The sequence below is a fragment of the Sprattus sprattus genome (assembly GCF_963457725.1).
Source record: "Sprattus sprattus genome assembly, chromosome: 15".
NCBI lineage: Eukaryota > Metazoa > Chordata > Actinopteri > Clupeiformes > Clupeidae > Sprattus > Sprattus sprattus.
In genome coordinates, this window is record NC_137913.1 from 21,789,795 (window position 1) to 21,807,532 (window position 17,738).

At 43.6% G+C, this 17,738-nt stretch overlaps 2 protein-coding genes across 3 annotated transcripts; one reads left to right on the forward strand and one right to left on the reverse strand.

Annotated features, from left to right (window-relative positions):
* The first annotated feature begins 258 nt into the window (after positions 1-258).
* Positions 259-7,139, forward strand: smad4b (SMAD family member 4b). Of its 2 annotated transcripts, none has more exons than XM_080852849.1 (12): positions 259-441; positions 1,229-1,648; positions 1,819-1,993; positions 2,119-2,148; positions 2,350-2,568; positions 2,998-3,123; positions 3,609-3,716; positions 3,817-3,867; positions 3,957-4,140; positions 4,401-4,569; positions 4,912-5,050; positions 5,278-7,139. In XM_080852849.1, exons 2-12 carry the CDS (start codon positions 1,409-1,411, stop codon positions 5,487-5,489), a joined length of 1,653 nt encoding a protein of 550 aa, XP_080708975.1. In that variant the 5' UTR covers positions 259-441; positions 1,229-1,408; the 3' UTR covers positions 5,490-7,139. The 2 variants fall into 2 exon arrangements, with proteins under 2 accessions (XP_080708975.1, XP_080708976.1); XM_080852850.1 differs by having other exon boundaries at positions 3,963-4,140.
* A 628-nt stretch (positions 7,140-7,767) lies between these two features.
* mex3c (mex-3 RNA binding family member C) lies at positions 7,768-12,281 on the reverse strand. The gene is made up of 2 exons (XM_080852179.1): positions 11,673-12,281; positions 7,768-11,039 (listed from the first exon to the last, which is right to left on the reverse strand). The coding sequence occupies exons 1-2, from the start codon at positions 12,202-12,204 to the stop codon at positions 9,856-9,858; spliced, it is 1,716 nt and encodes a 571-aa protein (XP_080708305.1). The 5' UTR covers positions 12,205-12,281; the 3' UTR covers positions 7,768-9,855.
* Positions 12,282-17,738: the final 5,457 nt, after the last annotated feature.

A 17,738-nucleotide genomic window follows, 5' to 3' on the forward strand; every position in this document is an offset into this window, starting at 1 on the left:
TTTTTTTTTTGCTAGTCATTAAATCAAGAATAATGCGGCAGGATGTGCAGTCAATGGAAAGAAAATCAGTTTAACCATATTTAAATGGGAAAAGGGGGGGAGATATTCAGGACATTCTATCGCCGAATGAAACACTGTGATGTTTCAACCGAATGATTACCTAAACATACTACTTTAAAGTGTTTCTGGCTGTCAGATTAGGTTACTACTCATGCGCATATCGCCATGTTGATTGAACTTGCAGTCGCTGCGAGGAGCGTGGGCGTCTACATGAATCTCAGCTGATGTTTAGCGGGCTACCAGGCTTGCAATCAAGTTTTAGTTTTAATTTTGGAATTTTTCCTTTATGAGTGTAATGTGCTGATTATTTTGGTGTATGAGAAGCAAATAAAACACGTAGCAAACTGGCATACAGACAGAAATGCATTAATCGTCGGAACGGTAAGATTGTTGACTAGCTAATTTGGCTAACGTTAGCTATTTATTCTGGAAAGGGACGTCGTAGTTAGCAAGCTAAGGTTAGCTTGGTGTCCAGGTTTTCTGTTATAGTTAGGCCATGCATTGACGTATACAGATTTTTAAAGGGTGTATTAAAAGGCAACAGGTTACCTTGATATCGAACTGTAATGCACACTGTCAAGTTTAGCACATCTTTTTGATCTATATATTTATTGTCGTTAGCAGTTCTTGTCGGACTGCAACCTAACCAGCTGATGTCAGTTGACCTGAGATAGCTAGCTAACGCTACTCAACGTATTGAGGAAATTATTGTTGTAGCAAATGATCTTTAAGTATTATCCCCACAGATCCATACTGAAGTTACGATGGATATGGTATTATTTCATATGGTATATTTTCATGTTCTACATTGTACGCGCTGCTCTTTGCAGTATAGACAACTGTCTTGCTAGCATGCTGAATCAATCCATTATAGTTGGATGTCTATTATCTAGCATTGGTAGCAAGCAACTAGGCTACTTTGCGGGAGCTATGTTAGCAAAGTAGCTACATGGCTTGCTATTTACAGTCACGATAGGTGTTGCGTTCAATGTGTTCCGTTGGGAAACAATGATTTTTGGTTCACGCATTCTCAACTCTTCTTTCCAGCGACACGAATGAACACATATGGCAACCCTTTAACAATGTTTCAGAGTTGGTCTTGCTAATTGCTTCATCACCTCCTTTCCTTTAACCTCATGATTTCCCCTCCATTTTCTCAACTTCACAGCTGGGGGTCGGATGTTGAAGTCCAGTCCAGTCCAGTCCAATACCTACAGCTGCTCAGGAGGGATTAAAGTATTTTGGCGTGCTGTAATACTTCACTGGAAAGAGCAACAAGTGTGATGAATTGATACATTGGAAAACATTTTTTCGGTTCTGTTATACGACCCAACTGCAAACATCCAGGATGTCAATCACAAATACACCGACCAGCAATGATGCCTGCCTCAGCATCGTGCATAGCTTGATGTGCCATCGACAGGGTGGTGAAAGCGAGAGCTTTTCTAAACGAGCTATTGAAAGTCTGGTAAAAAAACTGAAGGAAAAGAAGGATGAACTAGACTCTTTAATCACTGCTATAACCACCAATGGAGCTCACCCTAGCAAGTGTGTGACAATTCAGCGCACTCTAGATGGTCGACTACAGGTTTGGATAAACTCTTAACAGCTCAAACATGCTTTCCAAACAAGAGATTTAACTATTTAACATATTTCAGTGCGGGTTGTTGTATCCACATTGCAGCCTTTGCTTCTGTATCCATAGACCTCAGTCTTTTCTGTGTCTGTACCTGATTTGAATGGTCCCATCACATGCAGGTGGCTGGACGCAAAGGTTTTCCCCACGTGATCTACGCACGGTTATGGAGATGGCCTGACTTACACAAGAACGAGCTGAAGCATGTGAAGTACTGCCAGTACGCCTTTGATCTCAAGTGTGACAGTGTCTGTGTGAATCCATATCACTATGAAAGAGTGGTCTCTCCAGGCATTGGTAAGAGGAACACTTTTAATTCTGTTTTTCGTGTGTCCTGTAGTTCAAACTGTGAAGATTACATATGATTTCTCACATTAAAATACGTCTCATAAAATCTCATTAAGAAATCGTTTTATTTGCAGATCTGTCAGGATTGACACTAACCAGCTCGGGTGAGTGCATAAATATGAATCATGAACTTTAATTAACAACCACTTTCAAACGGTAGTCTAGCAGTGGATGCAGTTCTGTACTTATTCCAAGGGATTTTGGGTCTGTCACATTAAAGCGGGTGCTGCACTAGTAAACTAACACAGTAATGTTAGACAGGCTGCCGTTTCACTCCTGCTCCTGGCATTCTTTCTCTCCCTCAGGACCCAGTTCTGGTTTAATGGTGAAAGATGAGTACGAGTATGATGGCCCGTCTTCTTTGCCCAGCATCGAGGGGGGGCACTCGTTACAAACCATTCAGCATCCCCCCTCAACCCGCGCAGGCCCCTCAGAGCCCTTTAGCAGCCCTGCCCTCCTGCCCCCCTCGGATCCGGGCAACTCGGCCTCCACCTCCGCCTTCCCGGGCATTGCGGTCGGATCAAGTGAGACGCAACCAGTGTTCACATTCATAACGGCTTTCTCCTTTTTTTCATTAGTTTCAGTTTCCTCCCTCCATTTCCTCATGTCTCCCCATTCACCAACAAGACATCTGCTCCCATCAGTGTTATTGAGTAGACCCTAGTGATCATTTTACAGTGTCTGTACATGTGTTTATAGTGTGATGGTACCTGTCTTTAGGAATCCAGTTTGTAGCTTTTCCATTGTCTTCCTCAACTGATGGGTATTTTCAACTCATCCCTACTGCCCATCACGACTAGTGTATATTTTGGGAGTGATTTTGAAAAGCTTTCTGGAAGCAGTACATTCTGACTGGGTTGAAAGCGCTCGACTGCCTGGTCTGGTTGTGTGTTGGTGCGCGTGTGTTTTTGTTCCTGTGCGCGCACCAATCCTCCTGCCGCTTCTCTTCCCAGCCCAGTCCAGTAGTCTGTTGCCAGGCTGCCGCGGGGAGGGGCTGCTGCAGACGGCCGCTGCCCGGACGGGACGGGGATCCCAGCAGAATGGCTTCTCCCCCTCCACGCCGGCCACTTTCCACCACAGTAAGCCCCCCTGACGACCCCAACCTGTCTCTCTCCGTACATGGTAAACCCCACCAGTTTCTCTGGAGGGGAGATGGAAAGCTTTTCAACATCATCCTAGAGCAGTGGTCTTCAGCACTTCTCTGTGCCCTGTGGTTTAGTGGCACCGCAGGGTCAGAAAGATAGTTGTGGATAATAAGATCCCATAATGATCTTATTATAAGGATAATAAGATGAGTCCTATGGGGCTTGAGGACCACTGCACTAGAGCATCCTGTAAAAACAAACAAACCTGCTCTTTCCCATTGGTTGGTGCTGACTAGTATCTCATCCTCTCTTTCCTCATGCTCCCTGCATGGTCTCCTCCTATTCATGCTCCCCCCCCACATGTTAAGTGTGAAGAAAGTTTTCATGTCAGTGGATTGATAGTGTAATTTTTTCCACTGTGGCTTTTGAATGGGAACCATTGCAAACGTATTTCCACCACCCACCCTCCCACTGTATAGATGCTACCTCCACCTGGGCAAGAACCAGCAGCTTTACCCCCAACATGCCTCACCATCAGAACGGACACCTACAGCATCACCCTCCAATGCCTCATCCAGGACACTACTGTAAGCCTCCACAGTACCAACAGCGCTCCATTGAAAATGGTTCATTAGCGAAACATTATGCCACTTCATGGGGTCCCTTTGTTTTATTTTGTCTTTTTAGGGCCAGAACACAGTGAGCTTGCGTTTCAGCCTCCAATTTCAAACCACCCTGGTAGGACAACATTCTATATCTCCTATTTGACATTCCTTATTTCACAAACAGATTTAAAACTGGTAAATGATCCTGTTTTTACTTCCAAGCACCAGATTACTGGTGCTCTATTGCCTACTTCGAGATGGATGTGCAGGTGGGGGAGACGTTCAAGGTGCCTTCAAGCTGCCCTGTTGTGACGGTGGATGGTTATGTGGATCCCTCCGGGGGCGATCGCTTCTGCCTGGGCCAGCTGAGCAATGTGCACCGCACAGAGGCAATTGAAAGAGCCAGGTACCGTCCCATGAAGTTGTTTGATGCCCTCAGAATTTCTTTATATAGGAAAGTAAAGTGGCCTCCTACTAAATGTGTGAGGGGAACACACATAAGAATTGACCTATATGCGTCATGGGTTCTAAATGTTTGACATAAAGGATTTGAAGCTTAACTGGGTGTTGTATCATTTAATCTGTTTCCCCAGTGTTAGATTTGCCAGTCTCAGAAATCATTCATATCAAACACCAGACGACTGAAGTTTTCCATGCTTCTTCCAGATTACACATTGGGAAAGGTGTCCAGCTGGAGTGCAAAGGCGAGGGGGACCTGTGGGTGCGTTGCCTGAGCGACCATGCAGTGTTTGTACAGAGCTACTACCTGGACCGCGAGGCCGGCCGGGCTCCAGGTGACGCTGTACACAAGATCTATCCCAGTGCCTACATAAAGGTACTGTGGTCTCTTTACACGTTCACACAGTCCATACATACTCATTTCAATGATTTGATCCAAAGCAACAAAGCTAAAGTGTAGTAGACGTAAAAAATTCAGCAAAAAATTTGCATTTTTTCTTTACCAGATGCTTTTATCCAGAGTACTTTTCAGATACACAAGTGCATCAGTACTAGTAGTGTTCTCCCTGGGTCTGTGCCTATGACCTTGGGGCCGTTAACTCCTTGTTTAGTAGAGCTCAGGAACACTACAACTAACTGGGATCGCTGTAAGTGTTCACGCTCTCTTAATTTGTGTGTGTGTGTGTGTGTGTGTGTGTGTGTGTGTGTGTGTTCCCAGGTGTTTGACCTGCGTCAGTGTCACAGGCAGATGCAGCAGCAGGCAGCCACAGCTCAGGCGGCAGCCGCGGCCCAGGCAGCAGCGGTGGCAGGAAACATCCCCGGGCCGGGATCAGTGGGAGGAATCGCCCCCGCCATTAGTGAGTCCCTCTATTACAGTTAGAGTTCGCTTACAGGACAGGCTTAATGTTCAGTGAACTTGAAGATTTGAGTGAGGATTGTAGGCAATAAGGGGGAGTTGACAAATGTTTTTATCTTAAGTTATCTCTGGTTTGTCCTTTATATAACGACAGAGTTATAGAATACAATGCCGTTCAACAAAGACTTTCCGATTTTATAAATCTGCCCCCGTTACACCCTCACATAGGTCTGTCTGCAGCAGCAGGCATTGGCGTGGACGACCTGCGGCGCCTTTGCATCCTGCGCATGAGCTTCGTGAAGGGTTGGGGTCCTGACTACCCCCGCCAGAGCATTAAGGAGACGCCTTGCTGGATCGAGATCCACCTGCACCGCGCCCTGCAGTTGCTGGACGAGGTGCTCCACACTATGCCGATTGCCGACCCACAGCCCCTTGACTGACCTGCCTCAACAAACAAACAAACAAACAAACAAACAAATGGAGAGCGACCCAAGACTCTCTCACCTTCCTCGTCTTCACTGTGATGCCTCCTGGCAAAGGGGGAACCCCGGGAGGATACCCAACCACTCCCCTCCCCCCCTAACAGGAGACACGTTTTCTGTGTGAGATTTGGAGTTCTGTCACCAGGAATGCAAAGATCACTTTTTAATCTTCATAGGAAGTTTTTCTTCTTCTGTGTACTCTTATCCTTTACCTCACAGCTTCTCCCTAAAGGGAGTCTATGAGACTGCAAGAGAGAGAGAGGGGGGCGCTACGTTTTTTTTCCTTCTCAGTAGGTCAGGTTTCTTGGCTGTTACCCTGGGATTGGAGCTACATGCTCGGCAGAAGAACATTTGGTGAGAGAGGACTGTTGTCATGTCTGCTCATCCCAAATCATCTCCTCCACTGATAATGCAGGTGATTTGGTTGCACAGAAAGATGGGGCAAGGTATATTTATATAAATGTGTGTGGGTGCTTGACTTTTTCCATCTTTTCTTGTGCATATTTTACAAAGTAATTGTGAAAACGTATTTTACCACTTTTTGATATATAATAATGTTAATTCCATATCCCTACAGAGAAAATGCGCTATGGAATTGAATGATAATCGTGTCAGTCGCATAGGCCTACAAGTTAAACTCCAGTACCGTTTTATTTCCCATTTAGGTGGCATAGTACATCGAGATAAACTGAATTTGACATTTTGCACTAAGCTATATGTTTGTTTGTTTTTTGTTCAAGTAGCGAAACACACTCATTGTAGTTAATTTATGTCTTTCTTAATGCATGTGGAATTTTGCATGCAAGTTGCAAAAACAATTATTATTGGTTCTTGTCCTAGAATGTCCTTCTGACTACAGTTGCAAGCCATGAACAGAAAATGAACTATTTGGATTGCTCTCTAAGCCATTGGTGTGAATCTTGACTTCAGTAAGAACTGCTTAATTGTTACTGGCTTCCTGTAGCCCCTGAGATCCTTGGAAGGATCAGCCTCCATACAGAGGCCGTTGTAATTCCCACCAGGTGAACAGCCATCTTCACTCTGTCTGCATACTTACGTCAGCATCTCTCCATTTTGTGTCATTTTCTTTTTGGCTTCTTTGTCCTTACGGCTACTTATCTTTAGATTGCCCTCCAAAATAAATGTCTTTCATGAAGTGTTCTAGAGCCATACTACAAAGCTGTCATTTTACCATTTAGGCTTCTTTTTCTAAAAGGCCTGTTACAACGGTTACTTCTTGCAGTTTTTATAATTTCTGAATTAAAAAAATAGAGCAGGTATAAAATGGTTGAGAGTTATACGAAGTCGCTTGCAGAATGTTTGACGGCAGGATTACATAGTGGCAAGAGGCATACCAGTGTGATTTCTTGCGAGTTTTACTTACACTTCTGGATTTATCAATATTTAGCAGATTTAGTTGGATTGTATATTGTATAATATAATTAGCAATATTTAATCTGTTTTTAAATGAACCTGTATGAGACATAACTGATCATGTCAATTGATAGTATGGTATTTTTGCATTATGTGAATTGAATTACAGAATTTTCTTTTTAAGTCCTGCCATAAACACTGAACAGTTAGAGGGCAATAAACAATTATTTCTTACCTGTTGTATTGAGTCTTTGTGAATTGGACATGCCTAGGGTGATTACTAGTGTCAGCATTGCATCTCCACCCATTACTTAACTTCAGTAAACTAGAGACCACAAAGCCTAACAGTGATATTTCATTTTCTTTTTTCAGTGGATTCATTCAAGTCTAATCTGCATGGTACTAAAAATGTACCACAAATTAACCTATTAATATCTGTCAACATATAAATCTGATCTTTTGTGGAATCAAAAGGGAAGTAAGGATGACTTCATGAATAGTCTGACACACAGTGGAGCTTGTTTTATTCTCTTGCTGGGCGGCAGCTGTTGCGTCACGTTTGACCCATTTCCCAGTGGGAGAGGTGAGGTAAGAGCAGCAGGAACCTCAGACAAGAAAACTGCAGCAGCCTGACCACAGGGCTGCCTCCTGATTGGCTCGACAGAAAACATCCGCAGGCAATTAACCAGGCATGTCTGCCTCCACTCCCACTGTGTGACAGGATGTCAGGCATAGGCAACAGCACCAGGACCACAAAAAAAAACACAGCAACACACAAAAGAACACTGAAAACAGGGTTTTTTTTTTTTTTTTTTTTAGAATGAAACTGCCTTTATTAAGTAACTTTTAATATCAGAAAATAAAACTCTTAATTCTCTTTACAGCAAATATATAGTATCAGTGCTTTGGCCACATGACACATGAAGGCCATTAATCATAAAATATAATTTGCATTTAACCTTATTTTGTAGAACATATATGCCCTAATGTGTCCCTACATACACAGAATGAAGGTAGTAAAATTAGCAAATACTTAACTGTTGGTGCAGTGAGCCAATATGTACACACTGTACCAATAAACAATATCTGCACATATATATCATTTCATTTATAGTTTGGTGACGTACAGACATATATGCATCTTACATGTTAGATCCTTGGCCTTTTAGTTGCAGTGTACAATGTGGTATGTTATGAAATCATGCTTATGTGCACATTCCTCCTTGCCCAAAAGACTAATTAATCTTATTTTCAATACTGTTAAACTGCACTACAAGCGGAGAGCACTGACAATCAGCAGTGCACTGCAACTCACCGAGAGATTTGCTCAAGTCATACTATAGAAAAAAATATATAACCTTATCTTTAAAATTGTAATATATATATATATTTATAGGCATATGAAATGTAACTTCTAGAAGAAATAAAAATAAAGTTCTGTACAATTTTAACCAATCTACATTTAAAAAAACAATGCAAAAAATGTCAAGAGTAATCTTGAGAGGTTATGGACCAATGTGTTCTCCATCCGTTTGACCAGGACTCGTCAGGTTCATGGCCTTTGGCTGTGGCTCTAAAACACTGGGTTTTCAGTAGTGGTCGGAGGAAGAATTGTGTGGGCTGTTGTGCCATGTGGGCCGTTGTGCGAGATTGTCTGCGCACAAAGTGTACCTTTCTAAATTGATGACCACATCACAGAGAAAAGTCACCCACCCTTCAAACAGCTCGTCAACCCCCCACTCACACATACACAAATGGATGCATGGGAACAGGTGTGGCCTTCGCGTTCACATTTGAGGAACTTCCCGAGCCATGTACTTAGGATGTACTAGGTACGCAGATAGGAAAATCTATCGGACCTGCTGACTGTCTCAGACCACAGAGTGAATGATCTGGCTGGTTCCTTTAAGGCAATAAAGTTGTCAGTTATTTGAAATCAGGTGATGTAATGAGAACCACTTTAAGACAGTCGCGCTCAAACACTGAGTTCCCTGTCTAGAGTTGACTTACTGAACCCTCTCCACTTCACGAGAAAACTGTACAGGTTTAGCTAGAATGTCAGTGCAAAAACCACACCCATTTCCAATACATCGAAGACTTTTCCACAATCCTGTGCATCTACTGTTTTAGCAAATATGAAAAGAACTAACGAAAAGCTCATGGTTGGCGTCTAGTGTTTTAGAACTAGCCAAGACAATGGGTCAAAGGCCACAGACTTGTTTTTTTTTTGTTGTATTTTAAAGTTAGAGTTCTATGGTAACACTACACCCACAAAACTAAAGGTTGGATTGTAATCAAGTGGAATTGGATTAGGCACGAGTAAATGTAAACGGAACTAGAAAAATAAAAATCTAAGCACGTTCTTTGAAGAAATGGATAGCGCAGCAATGCGCAACACTTCTTATTTCGCAAGGAAGAACCTACTCCACCCCAATTTCAGCAATGCGAAGATGGAAAAAGTAAAAAATAAGAAAGAAAATTAAAAAGAAATACAGGAAATCAACATAGCAGCTAAACACATGGGGTGTTTTAAATTAACAGGAAAAAGGTTAGACATTAGCCTTGTTTTTAACTTTGTTTTAACCGTCGCTTTTAACATTTCTTGAAAATAAAAATACAAATGATAAAAAAATAACAGGATTAATGTAATGTAAAAATAAAACTCCATATTCTTTGATATTTCCTTATTTTCCCCTTACGCCCTCTCCCTCTAACTACCAGCTACATCCCAAGGTCCCATCACAAATATTACACCTAAGTAGAACACATGCTTCCCCCAGGACCTCTTGTCTCACACCTCAGATCAGCTCACATTCTACTTAGCTTTACAGCCTGGGTCATGCGTCTGGTACACAAGTGCAGACGGGCTATGCACTGTGTAGAATACTGGGAGTGCATTCTATGCAGGAAAGACCACAATGCCCAGGCCAGGGGCCAGCGACGATGGGCATCACTCCCTTGGAAGCGTGTAGAGGCCGCCTCCTCGAGAGGTTGGGCCACAAAACTGATGGTCGGGAGGAGAGTTGGAGGTGGTGCTGTCACTGGAGGACGAGAAGGCAGGGCCGTAGTTGGGGAGCTTGTGCGCATCTGAGCTTAGGTAGCCGCTCTGCACAAACTGGGCCATGGGGTGCTCAAGGGCTTCCTGAAAAGTTGGCGAGAGGCGTGGGGTCCCTGGCTGGCTGTCGTGGAACGAGGGGGTGCGAGGGTCGAAGACATGGATGGCCTGCTCGTAGGGGTTCCACACAATCGGCACGGCACTGACCGAGGGCGGGGGCGCTGTCGCAAGGGGAAGACTGTCGAAGCCTGGTGGATCCAGCCCAGCCAGGTCCTCTGACCCCGCGGGAAGTGAGGACTCCCCAAACCAGAAGCTACCACCACCACCAACGCCTCCGCTACCGCCACCTCCGCTGCTGCTACTGCTGCTGTTACTGTTGAATGGACTTGTGGGACTGAAGTCAGCCATGCGGTTTCCTCCACCACTGTAGAACGAGTCAGAGGAACCACTGCCAAGGGAGCTCGAGCTGTCATTGCGATAGTTGGCTGTGATCCGGGCCGAGCCTGTGCCTGTTCCACGGTGGACTCCACTGGGCGGAACCGTGTTTGAATGGAGCCAGGCCGCACTCGTTTCGAAGCTGACGTCAGTACCATTGCAATGAAAGTCGTTGTCATCTGTGCTCATGTCAACACAGCTGCCTGTGCGCATGGCGATGTGTGCTTCAATCTCTTCACGAGCTCGGTCAACATTCTCGGGCATTCCTGTGACCTCAAATACAGGCTCCTTGTCGCGACTGGGTGTGACAATGTAGGTGTGAGTCTGCTGTTGAATTCGCTTAATGGTGGCACCTTTAGGCCCCACTACCAGACCTACTACACGGTATGGCACACGAACCTGGATGGTGGTTTGGCCAGGCAAGGAGGGGGCACTAGCCAGCCCAGGTCCGGTGCTTGCTAACGGTCCTGCCTTGTTCCGGGAGGCTCGAATGTGGGAAAAATGTTCAGCAGCTGAAAGAATCTCTCTTTTAGCCATGGCCACATCTTCTTTCCGGCCAGTGACTACAAATACTGGCTCCTCCCCTCTCACTGGTGTTTTGATGTAGGTGTTGGTCTTTGCCCTCAATGCCTTGATTTTGCAACCTACAAGACGGTAACCAGATTAGCAACTGACATTTCACTCATCAGCAAACAAGTCTCACATTCATGCAACGTCTTAAATTTCCACACAGATAACATGCTAACTTTGTAATGTCTCTAGCAGCAGCTAGTTCCCTATTGAAGAAACAAGCTAGCTGCTACACAGTGCAACCTCAAAGAACGAAAGCATACGGTGGTCTTCGTGTTTATCTGTATTACCAATGTTACGCATGCTCAACTACAACATTGAGTAAAATTGTGGAGAAGGCATAACAACTATGGTTGAGAGAAACAAGCTGGTTTATTAGCCACCTCATGTTTGTACCGAATTACCAGTCAACCTATGACGGCGAGGCCATGTTCAAACATGTATCGAGCTACAAAAAAGCTAGCTCGCTAGGTATATCTGAAAATGTTAGCCAAGTTAACGTTATCCACCTCCTTTCGCTAAACAACACGTTCACGTATTGCCATCTCCATTTGGTAGGTTCATCCACGGACCAGTTGGGCCGAACCCTGCAGGGGTTGCGTGGGCAATTTATGTGGTATACAGCTAACATTAGCTCCTGGCTAAATGTCTGACACAAACTAGCAAGCTAACTTATTAGCTAATGATCCAAGGCGTTGCAAACTCACCCTGTCGGCCGACTATCTCGGCTACGTGTTCAGAGCTGGGCACGTCGACACATTCCTTGGTATTGACGCTCTTTCTTCTCATATTAATCAGAGGTGGTTCATATCCAGGTTCCCCATACGGTATCATCATCCCAGGAACCTGCTGGGCAGATGAATCATCAAGCCCATCGCTGTAGAGGACGACTGACTCTTGGGCCTCATGTCCTGGGAGCATGACCGAGCCTAGCCCTGAGACATGGGCCTGTGCGAGCAGTGAATGGTTCAGAGATTCGTTTTCATTTAGTCCCTCTTCCTCAGACTTCTCTTCGTCGTCCTCCTCCGTTCCCGCTGTGTTGAGCGGTAAAGGCTGAAGGTCCAAAACAGCACCTAGCAAGCTGAAAGGCGAGGCCCGACATGGATGAGGAAGAGTTTGCTGTTCAGCTTGGCTTTGCGCGCCGTGGTCATCGATGCCCATGCCGGCAAATGTTTGGACTAGTGGCGGGAGCTCAGACTGTGTTTCCTCGTTCTCCAACAAAGATGTGCTACTGGGCATGGTCAATGCTTGACGTTTTTATCAAAACAATTACGATGTAACTCGTGCGAAACTAAGTTAACCATATAGTTACGGAATTAAAATATTGCTGGCTTAATATGTTACATCCGTTTTTGGCTGTAACTGCCAATGTTTTTGGACCTTTTTTTCTATAAAGTGGCTACAGTTCTCCAGCCTTCCCTTGGCTTCTTTGTCTCATCTTCACTGCAAGTAACCACGCCCTTGAGCAGATGAACTCATTTGCTATTGGTAGTTCGAGCATTACAGCACTCAGGTTGATGTCGTGTAAACCATAATCATTGGCTAAGATATATATATATATAAGATGCAACCATTCTATGTGATTGCAGGGTTCCTGGGAAGGGAAACGCATTGTGTTAAATGTATGGCCTTAAATATATAAACAAACAAGCGAAACATCTGTAACGTATTTTTATGAATTCACACACCACAGCCCAACATATAGCAGCGACTATTTTTGAAAAAATTAAGTAATCATCGGTGTCTCACTACGCTGGCAGCTTGTCCACGTGATTTGCAGACCCACGGACATCACAGAAGCCCACAATTTGGGTAATGTAATGTAAGAGAACCATAGTAAGTAAGACCCCCCTCCGTAAGGCTCCGAAAAATCTTGCATTGATTAAATGTTTGAATATAATTATACTGTATACATGAGGCCTATCAATAACATTTTACAGAGAGGTTCTCTGTGGAGGCGTCATTGTACAAGAAATTAAGTCCCAATTAATTATTATTTAATGAATAATGTATAAATCATTTAATGATTATTTATAATGATCTTTCCTCAGATCATTGTATTACCCATACCGCCCACCTTGTGGTTCTCCCGTCAAAAATTCCAAGCCCGTCAAGGATTCAGTCTGCCCACTTTTTTCAGCCATAAGTGTATCTTTTAATCTCAAGGCTACCACCCCAAACAGGTTATGTTGGATGTCTAGGAACTGAACATCATTCTTACAAAAACATATGTAAATTAGTTGTTCTCCTGAGAGGACAAGCAAGACAAATCACAATCAATCAGTATTACATATTTTCACCAAATTCTAAATCACTGGCTGACCTGCAGACACTGACAAAGCCATCACTATTTTCTGATGACACAATCTCTCTCTCTCTTTTTTTTGGACGTAAAGCGCAATCGTTTTTTTTGTCGCTGGGTGTTACTTCATGCCTTATGCTTTTTTATTCAAGTAGAGCTGTTGCAGTACTTAGAAAGCTGGCTTCAGGCTTGGAACAGAGGCGAACCATCACTAATGCTCTCCCACAGACATCAACAAGAAACACTCCCTTCATGCCATTTGTATCAGCAGGCCAACCCCCTAAGCACCACACAACACCAAAGGACACAAGTATCCTACAGGTTGATATCCTACAGGTTGCACAGGATTGGAAGTTGGAAGTGGATCTGGACAAAAAAATAGTTTCCCCACCAGATATTGTCATCGCAGCACTCCTGCCAGGCAAGGTACTTTGGTCCACAACAGATAGGCTTGTTGTGGAATTGACGGTTCCAAGGGAGGGTAGTGTGGAGGAGGAGGCCTACGAAACCAAATACGCCAAGCTAACATCGCAGGCGGCCCAGAATGGTTGGAAGCTAAAGTTGTTCCCTGTTGAAGAGGGATGAAGGGGGTTTATTGCAACATCCATGACCTACCTGCTTGAAAGAATTGAAGTGAGAGGGTGTTCCCGCCAACAAACCATCAAGTCCTTGTCCACAGCAGCGAAAAAAGCAGCAATTGGCTATAGATCAGAAGAAAGGACAACACCTGGGCTGCAAGATGAAATAGGAGGGTATGAAGCTGAGGGGGGTGTACCTGTGATGCCAGGTGTCACCGTTGAGCTCTCTGGAGATGTGCTGGGCTCATCAACTAAACATCAGAGAAGGAGGGTGCTCACCTGATAACCCCAACGACGTACGTACCTTACTGAGCACCAATCCCATTCCCCCTCCAAAATCAAGAGTTCTGACTCAAATTAGGGATTGAAACACCAAGTCCTTTTAACTCTATATTGCAACAAGCAATTTAAGACTATGACTATGACTCCAGTCATTTGTTCTTTATTTCCAAAAAACAGGTGAATGGGATGTGGAGAGAACATTTTGATTTTATAAAAGAGAAGGAAAATTAGTTTGGTCTGGTAATTGATTGACACATTATAACACAAGATAAAACCTGTGGATAATAATAAAAAATACTATTAATTGTGTAAAAACCTACAAATTGATAACGATAAAATGCATACAAAATTTAAAGGGCTTTAGATTTGACCTACTTTTGTTGTTGTGAAGTTGGTGTGTGTGCAGCGAGCTGTTACTGTGGAAAAACAATAGCAACACCCCCTGCAGCTGGGTTAAAGGTTAACATTGAAAGGTGTTTTCAACTGGCAGCCCGCAGGCCAGATGCGGCCCGTTTACATAATGTTCTGTGGCCATCCAGCGGCCAAATCTCGTTGCCATGTGGACGCTTTGATAAATAAAATCTGCAGCTGCAATTGAAGATGAAAAAACGTCTATTCGACAATTAAAACATGAATGGACTAAGTATTTGTTTACGTTACCATCCGTAACAAGTGTTAAACCGGTGTGTTTAGTCTGCAACAAATGCATCACAATACTTCAGGATCTGGGCCATATCTGAGCAGCATCTGGGCCATATCTGAGCCACATCCTAGCCATATCTGAGCCACATCTGAGCCATAGCTGAGCCAAATCTGAGGCACATCTGGGCCAAATCTGGGCCAAATCTGAGCCACATCTGAGCCACATCTGAGCCGCATCTGAGCCACATCTTGGCCATATTTGAGCAGTACCTGAACCACATCTGGGCTGCATCCGGGCCATATCTGAGTCATATCTGAGCCACATCTGGGCCATATCTGAGCCAAATATGGGCCATATCTGAGCCAAATCTGAGGCATATCTGGGCCAAATCTGAGCCACATCTGAGCCGCATCTGGGCCATAAAGCTTAATTTACACATATATTGGAATGTGTCGCTCAGCATATGGACAAAAAAGAGAGTTGCTCATGTTGCTGCATTTATGCTTCAGTGAACAGTCTCCTTCGCTCAACGGTCACTTGACACTCGACATACTGACATAGGCGGACACATAGCTTTATTTCCGATACTCTCTGCAATTTCCCCCCATGAATTTTGAATGATTTTGGCATCTTTATAATATGGCAGGGAGGCATCGTACAGGTGGGGATATTTGTTTACTATCTCTGCTAGCCTTTCCTCTATCCCCTCCATATAAAAAATACAGCGTGGAGCGCCGAAAACCCAAACAAGTCAGCGCCACCTGCCGTCTATCTAGCCAATCACACTTGTGCAACACTATGAGACGTAGTCAGCAACAGGATCATTTTCTCTTGGTAGCAGACACTTCCAGGCGACGATTAAAAGAGTCGACCAACATGACACTTCTGTCGGTGACGGTTTCAACGGTGTCGAGAAACTAAGCAGAAATTCCCTGTCCAAGGGGGAATTGTGGTGCAAGCATTAGCCCCAACTCTTTACGGGCTTGAGCGCCCACGGGGACTGGGGTTTGAATCCTGTCCGCTGTCATTTCCTGATCCAACTGCCCACCTCTTCTCTCCATTTAATTTCCTGTCCAAACCTGTCCTATCTCTACAACGGCAAAATGCACAAATTCCCTGTCCTATTATAAAGATGCCCAAATGATTTCCCAGATGAATATGCCACAAAAGACAACAATTTAACGGCAGATGAATGGAAAGCTACCGCTGGCGTTGTACGTCAGTACGTCGAGCGTTGAACGCATGAGACCGTTCGCTGAAGCATGAGTGCAGCAACATGATGAGACTCTCTTTTTTGTCGGCGACACTTTCCAAGAAGTATTAATCAAGCTTAACTGTTCCTAGTTTATTTTACCAAAGAAAAATACAAAACTAAAGTTATATCTGAATAGAATTACTGTGTAGTGCCCATCTACTGATTCTGTTTGGATGGCATATTTGATAAATAACCAACGAATGGGGGCCTCTTAAGCACCTTCTGTCTGATTAAGATGTCTTGTGTCTGATTTAAAAAAAAAAAAAAATGTAGGCAGTGTACAGTATTTTCCCCACTGACACAATTATATGTACAATACAATTAAATTATATGTATGGGGTTATATGTTTAGCCTGGGTTGTTATTTTACTACCCAGATCTGATCACATGAATGACAAAAGCCTGTTTTAGTCTGTCAGAGTTCTATAGCTAATCGTTAGCCTGGGTGCCATCCGTTTTGTACGCACTCCACTGATTGCTGCCTTCTCGCTGAACAAAGAAGGCCGCAATCAGTGGAGCGCTTACAAAACGGATGGCACCCAGGCTAGCTAATCGTACCTCATTGAGAGAATATTTGTATTGTTTCACACAAATTGTTTCATTGTTGAATTGTTTCACTTATGTCTTTTACAAATATGTGAATGTGGCCTACTTTTGGTTCTTCAGGATACTGTTTCACTAGTTTCTTTTACAAATGACAAATGACAAAAGGTCCCCATGAATAGTAGTTATATTGCCCATATAATGAAAGTTTTGTTCGTCTATCTGACAAATAACCAATAAATTGGGGCAACAACATAAGCACCCATGAGATGTTTGAAAAATTAAAAAAATGTTTTTGTCTGGATGTATGTTATCTTTCATATCCAGTGTTTCCTGGAATCTTTTACTCTGACCTTATTAAATGTAGTTGGATATGAATACATGCCACTTGACAAGCCAGAATAGGAATATATTTTTAGTGGTGTCGCATTTTATGTGGCCCCCGAAAACACAGTGATTTCCCAATTTGGCCCTGTTGGTACTGAAGCCCATAGACATGTCTATGCTGAAGCCCTGCTCTATGCTATCAAACATTATTCCCCATACCTCCGTTAACCACTAGATGGAGTTACTAGATAACATTTCAAATTATATCTGGTTAAAGTGGTATCATGAAAGAGTAAAGCGCAGACAAACGGGTACAAAGAAGTAGGCTAGGATCTGTAATAACACCTTGTCTTTATCATTAAAGATCCACTTAGATTAAAGTGGTATCATGAAAGAGTAAAGTGCAAATTAACAGGTAAAAAGAAGTAGGCTAGGATCTGTAGTGTAACACCTTGTCTTCATCATTACGGATGAAACACATCTTTACAATGTCAAAGCAGTAATGACAGCTTCAAGTTAGTACTTGTTATTTGAACGCAGTTGCCTGCAGTGGACCAATCAATGACTCGAAAATGTAGGCTTTTCTTTTTTCTCAAACGTGTCATGTCAGTTATACGATACGCTCGTATTTTGTTTCCATGTTCCCTTGAGTGACCACACGTTTCTCAGGTGTCCAAGCAACGCAACATACAATCGAACTTTGTCTGGCTAATGTTGAATTAACCAGAGGAGATTAACGATAGCTAGCTAGCATAACACTCTCCGAACAGTGTTGATATATACCTAAATACACCAGAGAGATTTCCTTCATTATGATGTAAATATTTCGTGTCCGGTAGAGTT